This window comes from Pinus tabuliformis, chromosome 2_1, assembly GCF_031772625.1.
Source record: "Pinus tabuliformis cultivar Carrire ecotype Pingquan chromosome 2_1, CPIR1, whole genome shotgun sequence".
Taxonomy (NCBI): Eukaryota; Viridiplantae; Streptophyta; class Pinopsida; order Pinales; family Pinaceae; genus Pinus; species Pinus tabuliformis.
Genome location: NC_142299.1, coordinates 851,242,094 through 851,251,570, shown reverse-complemented (window position 1 = coordinate 851,251,570; position 9,477 = coordinate 851,242,094). Strand labels below are relative to the sequence as shown.

General features: G+C 40.1%; 1 protein-coding gene and 1 pseudogene across 1 annotated transcript in view; both read right to left on the bottom strand.

Moving 5' to 3' along the window:
- Positions 1-634: 634 nt before the first annotated feature.
- The window catches only part of LOC149203327 (putative receptor-like protein kinase At2g42960), a 28,590-nt gene continuing 19,747 nt past the window's right edge, over positions 635-9,477 (bottom strand). The window contains exons 6-7 of the mRNA XM_089401829.1: positions 957-1,104; positions 635-850 (exon numbers count right to left, since the gene is read on the bottom strand). Coding sequence (XP_089257955.1) covers positions 635-850; positions 957-1,104 — 364 coding nt within the window. The remainder of the gene's footprint in view (positions 851-956; positions 1,105-9,477) is intronic.
- Positions 1,644-8,039, bottom strand: LOC149203328 (G-type lectin S-receptor-like serine/threonine-protein kinase At5g24080; annotated as a pseudogene).

The window sequence follows — 9,477 nt, the reverse complement described above, 5'->3', positions numbered from 1 at the left end:
GACGCATGGCGGTGGAGGGGAGGAGAAAACCGCCCTCCATCGCATGTTAACGCGCCGTTACGTTGTGGTCGCGGGGAGAGCGGATGTCGTTCGATCACATCGGAGGTGATTGGACGGCAGGGATTAAATCACGCGGATTTTCGTCGGATGTGACAGGGAATCGTTGGATCGGGGGTGGCGGAGATCAACGGCTGAGGTCACGGCAATGAGAGTTTGTGAAGGCGCGCAGTTATATGGGCGTGGTTTTATGGGGTATAGGTTTTAGCGCTCGGGGCTTAAGAGTGAGGGTCTTTTATATGATTTTTAACCAAAAAGCACGAGAAATGGAGATGAAGGGAGTGTGAGAGAAGTAAAGGAGAAGGTGAGGGCAACCGTTATAGGCCTTCTTCGAGCACGACCAGGGGCCAAGTTTGCCTCCAGCCTTTAGAACATCGATGTTATATAGCAGAGCTAAAAAGGAGCAACGTATATTCTATGGTGGAGTTTCTTCCAGACTTCCTCTCAGTAACAAGTTGTAGACCAAAAAGTACTCCTTCTCTTCAACACAGTGACCAATTAATGAAACAATTTCTCATTATGGGAAAAAACAATTCTAGCACTAACTCCTCATAGGAAAGGAAACGTCTTCAAGCAACTAAATTTGACATAAGATCAGAAACTCAAACATATATATGCAACTAAAGAGAATAAGAGTAATTACTCTGTTCATTTGAGATCGAAACTGAGCTGCCTGTCTCAAACAACATGCTGCACCAATGACCATTCTCTTCATCTTGCTCATGTCATAAGTATCTTCCAAAAGTGGATCTACAAGTTCTTTTACAGAGCCAGCTGCCAGTAATGGCCTTGCCTAAATTTTGAAATTTACAAGAGATTAAGATTCTGAACCAAGACAAAGAAACCAAAAGAATCCAAAATTATCAAATACAAAACAAGCAAGGACACTAGAGCCCTACCCACATAACCAGGCTTTCTTGGCCTTTAGGATTCTTGTCATTGATTGGTTTTCTTCCAGTTATTAGCTCTGGAAGAACTATTCCAAAGGAATACACATCCATCTTCTCATTAACCTTGCCATACATGAAATATTTTGGAGCCAGATACCTGAAATATGATAGCAGCTAGTTTTATGAAGTCTTGATTATAAATGACATTTATTTTCCTAAGGAAAGAGCTGGTGTAAAGAAAGAAATGGATATTTACCCAAATGTACCTACAACATCACTACATGTGATATATGCAGATGTTATTGAAGCCCATTTGGCCAGCCCAAAATCTAACAACTATTCACAGAATATCTTTAGTTAACGATCCATCGAAAGATGATTTGCTAGATAATGATCAAGAAAAACTTATTATAACATCTCCAACTAAAAAATACAAACAATTCAACAGAAGCTTGAGAACTTGTTTCTCTCACAAAGATGAAGGTACCTAAGGTTCAAAGTCTTCAGAAAGCAAAATATTAGATGATTTCACATCTCTATGGATGATAGGATGAGAACAACCTTCATGCAGATAAGTCAAAGCTTCAGCAATTCCAATGGCCACTTTCAGCCTATCTTTCCAATGAGCCTGTGGCTTGTCCTTTCCTCCTATCACCCAACTTTTTCTGAGAACTGGGAACAACACTTAACACTAACCTAAAAAGCCCATCCCGGGAAGAAGAAATTTTCAGCTCCAAGCGACATGTCAAGATTTCTTCTTCCTCCTATGATATCCAATAGGACCATGCCATAGCTGTAAACATCAGCCTTGATAGTGATAGGGCGATTGGTCACCCACTCTGGAGCAAGGTAGCCTCTGGTACCCCTCACCATTGTAATGACATGGGAATGCTCCCTTCCCATCAGCTTTGCCAGCCCAAAATCAGATACTTTAGCGCAAAAGTTCTCATCCCTCAAGATGTTCTCAGGCTTGATGTCGCAACGTATGATCCTATCCCTTCATTGCTCTTGAAAATATGTAATTCCATAAGCTGTAGCTAAGGAGATGTTGTAGAGAGTATCCCAATCTAGAAACCTTGGATCATTCGAAGATGAACGGAATATCCATCTATCCAGGGATCCATTTGGCAGAAACTCATAGACAAGGAGCCTAAAATGAGTAATTTACAAGTTAAATTGCAGTAGTATTTCTGTGATACACACTTTAGCAGGGATTTGTTACCTTAACATGTAATCTGGGATTCTAGCCTATTCTTTGCAAAGATGAAGATGTCAAAAATCAAAAGGAATGTGAACAAACACTCACCTTTGTAATCCCTCGGAGCAATATCCACAGAGACAGACTAAATTCCTATGGTGAATGACACCAATCGTTGTCACCTCTGTTTTAAATTCCCTCTCCCCTTGTGGCAACAATCTCTCCAACCTTTTCATAGCAATCAAAGTTCCATCTGAGAGTGAACCCTTGTATACAGTACCAAAACCTCCTGCCAAAGCGGTCTCCCATTAGTACAAAACAATTTTTAAAATCAAAACCTTTATATTCTGCAAATAAATTGTTAGGCTTTCATACCAGTTCCAAGCCTCTCTCTGGAGTTGTTTGTCGCAATGTGCAGATTCACGAAGGGAAAATTCACGACAGTCCCAGAAACAAAAATGTAAGCATCCAAGCTTCGTCTATTATTCATCATAATTATGCTGCTACAGCAAATAAGACTAAACACGCACACCAGAAATATAGCACCAAGAATAGTTCCTAGAATAAATATCTTCAGATGGGATTGATATTTCGAATGCCGAAGAGGGTACCCATTTGAGGATACCATTTTGTTATTATTAATGAGGCTGACTTTCATGAAAAATGTGTAATTGGGATTTTGCAAACCTCCAAAAAGAAGGTTTCCTAGTGTCCAACAGTAGGGTTTCAAGTCAGAAACCCCATATGCAAAAGCTACACATGAGCATGTAGACAAGCAGAGATCTCGACATGCAGACATTACAGAAATATTTCTGTAATTGAAAATGACTGAACTTCCACCATAGTAATTTGTTTTTGGAACAGTCACAATCTTGTACCTTGAAGACTCATTACTAATATCGTTGATGCAATCTGGTGAAGAATTTAGAGGCAAACACCCTAGAAATGGTCTACTTGAATCAGCTGGATTTGATCCAGGTGGGCAGCTGCAATGTCGGTTACCCTTAGCATCAAGGTGACAGATACCATTCCCACAAGTTCCAGCAATACTACAGGGATTCGAAACTGCAACCCAATCTACAATCCAGCTGGAACTGACATTAGCATCCCATCTGTACAATCTCAAGTTGTCATCATGTTCAAGAGTGATCCACCTCAACGCTCAACCATCCTGAGCCAAACTATTTTTGTTATGATAAATATATACTGACTCCTTTGAGGGCTCACCAAAGCTCATGCTAAAACTTCTAGACAGATTGAGGAAAGCAACCGCAGAACCGATAGCGTTGTATATCATGGGCCCTGAGAGGGGGGGTGAATCAGTATTATCAAATTATTTTCAATATTCCCTCTAGATTTATAATTTAATTTATTCTTCAGATGTTGACCATTAATTTGAATGTCAGTGCCATATAATAATGAATAGGAACAAAAAGGACAGTCACACCAATGAACACTAGATATAAGGTGGAAACCCAATGTGGGTGAAAACCACCTGCTGCAATGTGTCTCTATCTTCTTTCAATTAGAAACTTCTTTTTACAACGATTTTGTACTGGTTCAGTCCTTTACCAATACGTAGGCTGCAACCTGCAGAGAGCTACAACACTCTCTCATTTTCCAGACTCTCTTGGAGGGGAGCTACAACCCCCTTAGCTCTTGTACTAGCTGAGCTACTAGTACGTAGGTGCTGACCTACTTCTTTTCTTCCAAGGACCTCGTTTCATTAATTTTCAGACTGGATCCATGAACGTCAAATAATCATCAAGTACATGTGAATCAACCAATCTCCTTTTACAATCAACTAATGAATCAACCAATAGCTTCTTAGAACGCAGTAACCAGAAAAGAAATACCAGTAATCTAAACCCAGAACTCTGCAACAATAGACAAAAGGCAGCTGACAAATATTTCAAGAAAAGTCCACAACTTCACCAATATAAACCTGCGAATATCCGCACTTCTGCTGTGTCTAGCCTACGCAACTCCGCACCTGCTCTGTCTACTCAACAGCGCACCTCTGCACCTGATCCGTCTACTGGACTGCGCACCTCCGCACTTGATCCGTCTACTGGACTGCGCACCTCCACACTTGATCCTTCTGCTGGATTACGCACCTCCGCAACTGCGCCTTCTGCTGGACTACGCACCTCCACACCTGCGCCTTCTACTGGACTGCGCACCTGCGCCTTCTACTGGACTGCGTACCTCCGCACCTGCGCCGTTTACTGGACTGCGGACCTCCGCACCTGATTCACCTGCTGGACTGCGCACCTCCGCACCTGAGCCGTATCTCGCCTGCGGACCTCCGGATTTAAACACTTTATCAGTCCTCAATTGTACCCCAGTCTGTCGAATTCACAGATCTGATCATGCGCCAAAGAGACCACGACCCCTCAATTGATCAGTCTTCTCAAGCTAAGGTTTAATTTTATTTCATCAACCGATTACAAGTATTTCAGATCTTGTTCATCTTAAGATATTCAACATTCACAAGTGCCTAGCCAAATGATCTCCTTTCCTTTTTATAGGCAAGCCCTTACATAAACCATGGATCAAAACCATAGAAAGCCAATACAAGGGACCCAAAACTGGGGTTCAATATTTTAGATGCTATACCACGGACCAAAACCATAGGATCAAACACGTCGGACTAAATACCATGGATCAATCATAAAAATTCCCACGTGCACGCACTTCTCTACATTAAAGTGAGTGAAATTGACGTCCACACCTTTTGTTCGCAGAACCTGCGGGTATACCCGCACTTCTTGTTCGGGGCACCTGCGGGTCCATAGCTTTTGTTAGGCTCACCTGCGGGTATCTCATTTTCTATTGTTTTGAGAGCCTGAATAGTGCTTTGCCACTTGAGTGAGTTTCCATCAAGGACAACACCTGTGTCATAGCTCCAAACCTGAGTCATAATGCCAACAGAATTTAGAGGCAAACACCCTAGAAATGGTCTACTTGAATCAACTGGATTTGATCCAAGTGTCTAGCTGCAATGTCGGTTACCCTTAGCATCAAGGTGACAGATACCATTCCCACAAATTCCAGCAATACTGCAAGGATTCGAAACTACAACCCAATCTACAATCCAGCTGGAACTGACATTAGCATCCCATATATACAATCTCAAATTGTTGTCATGTTCAAGAGTGATCCGCCTCAACGCTCAACCGTCCTGAGCCAAACTATTTTTGTTATGATAAATATATACTGACTCCTTTGAGGGCTCACCAAAGCTCATGCTAAAACTTTTAGACAGATTGAGGAAAGCAACCGCATAACCCATAGCGTTGTATATCATGGGCCCTGACCAGTATGAATAATTGAAAAATTCATAAGGGATATTGTAATTCAATGCAATCTTCAGAGATTATGGCTCTTGAATTATTTTGAGAAAGTAACCGCCTCTAGATACATCATTAGAAGAATTCTAGTTGGTGAGGTTTAAAGATTGTGTCAATTCTTGTCCTAGTAGTAGTGTGTCTATTGGAGATGCAAAGCTTTGCCAAACAATGTCTAAGTCGGAGTTGTAGAGAACAAAATTGCCTGAATCTTGCATCTCCCCGACTCAACAGACAATCCAGTGGTCTCAGGCTCTCAGCCATCCAGACCGTTGATTTTCCATCTCCCAGTTGAAGATTTCCATCTTGGCCAAGAGTGAGGAATCCTTCTTCACTTACTGGCTGGTCTCTGACAAACCCAAAACCGTAAACCTTCAAATTTAACAGATACATAGATAATACAATAATAAAAGTGGATCATCACTGCAATCCAAGAACTTACGCATCCAAATAGGAAATTTCACTATATAAAGACACTACCATAACATATATGAAAGATGAGTTGGCTAATAGAAAAGCAATACAGTAACAACCATAAGAGATGAACGTAAAAATGCAAAAACAGAGGGTGTATTTTTTGGGGGCTATTTTTCCATGAATTCCAATTTTAACATTGCTGACTAATCTCTGTACTTGATGATAAGGAATTGGCATTCATGATTCCCATCGACCTGATTTGGTGATCTTTGGACATTAATATAATTCCTACTGCTTTCATTCTCCCTGTCATTTTACACACCTTTAGAGAAAATATTAAGCACCATATAGTAAGTTACTGATTCACTCACTGCCTTTACATCTTCTCTCTTGAATGAGAATAAAATAATATTCAATGAACAGGACAGAAAGAATCAAACATTCACTTACTACATGATGTTTAATATTGCCCACCAAATATGGTACTAAGGCCAATGATCACGCCTTGATGAGAAAAAGAAACAGCTTGGCTGCATGTCAGCCAAACAACAGGAACTATCTTCTCAAAAGCTATGATTAGGACCTTACACTAAATGCAACGACAGAGAGTTGAACACTAGTGTAGCGTGGCTGGCTCATCACAGTCCTATATTAATGCATGCACCTCAGATGCTAAATTCAAATCCTGCTCCTCAAGTCTTCATTCATTCAAAGATGATTGAGATAAATGTCAGGAGGAGTAAACAAGTGAAGAAGGCAGGATGGGGCAAAAATGACTGCAAGGAATTGAAGGACATCCTCTACAAGATGTTGACACTACACAGGTACCGGGTTGTCATGGATGATGTTATGGTGAAAAGGAGAGATAGCTATAGAGGAGATGACTCGGATGGCCCAAACCAACAATCTACACACCAAACAATCACCAGGCCTTGGATCCTAATTGGTGGGAGTTGGAGGGTAGACGTTCTCTGGTACAGGTATCAAGAAGCAAGAAGTTCAGATAATGAGTTATGAGCTCTCATCTGTTGTTCTCAGATCTTTGTAATTTTTTTCATCTCCTAAGGCATGTACTTAGCTTCATGAGAGAAGTAGCAACACCAGAATTGATGATACTCTCCCATCATTCCGTGCAGTGAGCTTCACTAGAGAAATAGAAACACCAGGTTTTATAATTTCCAAGTAGTTCATTTTTTCAAATTTTTGAAATAAGATTGATTAGCAAGTTCCTCATACTTAACTTTAAGCTAAATATAATAGACATCTTTATCTCAATTACAGATTCTAGACATTCCAAAGAGAATGAAACAAATCTCAATTATAGATTCCAGACATCCCAAAGAGAATGAAACAAAGTTAACTATTGGCTTTGTTCCATGCCAGGATACCGGCATATGCAAGCTCAAAAAAATGTAATACTGTTTAAGAAATGTAATACTATTTGAGTTTAGATCAAATTTAAAAAGGAGAAGCTACTTAAAGCAAGCACCTTCATTTGGCTAAGTATCGTCGGGACTTGCACTCAGTCCAAATAACTTATTCTTGAGGGAATCCAACCTTGGCAGGTGGCAGCATGCCACCCAACAACGCATCAATAAACAGATTCTTATGTTAATAAGAGGCATTCTGGTTTTATGTGGGGGAAGTTTTCTCTTAGTTTGTATGATAGCTTGAAAGGAGTTATTCACCATTGGATGTATCTCTTGAATCTTAATAGCATCAAATCTCTTTTAACGATAACAACAAGCACACAAAATGTTGCAAATAAAAATGCAGAGTTGAACATACCTATTTGCCATCCAAACAGGTTTGTTATTATTGCCCGGTATGCCTACATACAGAATGCCCAACACATACAATTAGCAAGACACGGGATAAAAGCCTAATGCAAAGGTCCCATTCTTGGACATCCAAAACTCTTGCCCCTTCACTGAAATTGTGGAATTGAGGGAAACCCGACCCGTCGTCATCTCAACCTGAAATTGCAAGGAGGGTGGTATGAAGCACATTATCACGAACGTTATTAGGGCCAAATATGAATACATTCCTGCTACTACTGAATCAGTAAATAATGATTCTAATAATAATGGCCTCTCTATCAATGCAATTCCCACTTCTGCTTCCTCCTCCACTGCCACATGTATCACTCAGTTTATACATGTATATATATATGTTGGGTCCCTATAATACTAGTGATTACCCCATTACTATTGTAGTTATACCCCTTATTTATATTGTTGTGCCCCTATTACCCCCATATTATTATTTCTGTGCCCCATAGAATCCCTCTATTGTTATTTTTGTGGCTTTATATTATTATTGTTAGGTCGGCTGGATTATAGTGTGACTCCTTAGACTCCTATATATAGAAAGGAGGTTTTGTCATTTGTATCATCCAAGAATTGTTCATTTATGTAATGTAAAGGAGGTTGCCCCCTCGAAGAGGCTGAATTCTAAGGCGTTGATCTATCTTTTCTATCTTTTCTTGAGCTGGTTTCATAACATTTAGTATCAGAGCTTTGGATTCTAGGGTTTCGCTGCTCCAAACAGGCCATCGTGGCATTTTCGCTATAACTTTTTTTCTGTGACATTTCAGAAGTCGCAAAGAAAACCCATTTGAGAAGAATTGGCGCTGAACCTTGGGTCCGAACTTCAGAGCTTTTCTCGCGATATTTTCGGAGATATGATCTGAGGAATTTGGTCTTTTTGCAGACTCCTGAATTACATTCAAAACAGGTGACATAGGGAAAATCGTCATAACTTTCTCTCTGAGGATCGGATTGAAATTTCGTAAAAATGTACAAAAAGAGGACGGATTGTAGTTTCGTGTGGGTGTTTTTTAGATCCAAAGGTCGAAACAGTGACTCGCGGCACGTCGTACAAGTTAGCTCTACTGAACTGGTCTATAATGAAGTCATTGTGGGAGATTTCGCATAACTCTTCCTTGGAGAATACAATTTGGGTCAGACTTGTGGCATTGGAAAGAGGACACAGAGAGCTACTACAAGTCACAAGTTCAGAACTAGATGACTGGAAAGTACAGAGATACATCAGAGGCAATATCGAGCTCCTACAAAGTGAAAAAAGGTGTGTAGATTTTTTTAAATTTTTGCTTAAGCTTGGTTTGAACATTTATTTTGAAGGAATTCAAAGGGCATAATAGAGCATTATTATCGGTAACTGATGCCCCGAGGAAATAAAATGCAAACACCTAGTAAGGAACCTGAAAGCTCTAGCATGACTCATGAAGAAGAGGAAGAAATGCTACATGATATATCAAAATTACAAGAACAAGTGCAACAAATGTCACGCTCACAAAAGTTAACAGATGCTAAGATAAATGGCGTGGAAGCTAAGATGAATGGCATGGAAGCTAAGATGGACAATTTGAAGATAGATTTGAACACAAATTTGAAGACAGGCATGGCAGATTTGAAGACAGATTTGACTAATTTTCTACAAGAAATACTTACTAATGGTGAAAAGGTAGTAAAGGAAACTCATGATGAGAACAAATAAATGTTAATCATGATTCCATAGACGCTAATGTTGGATCGAAGAATCA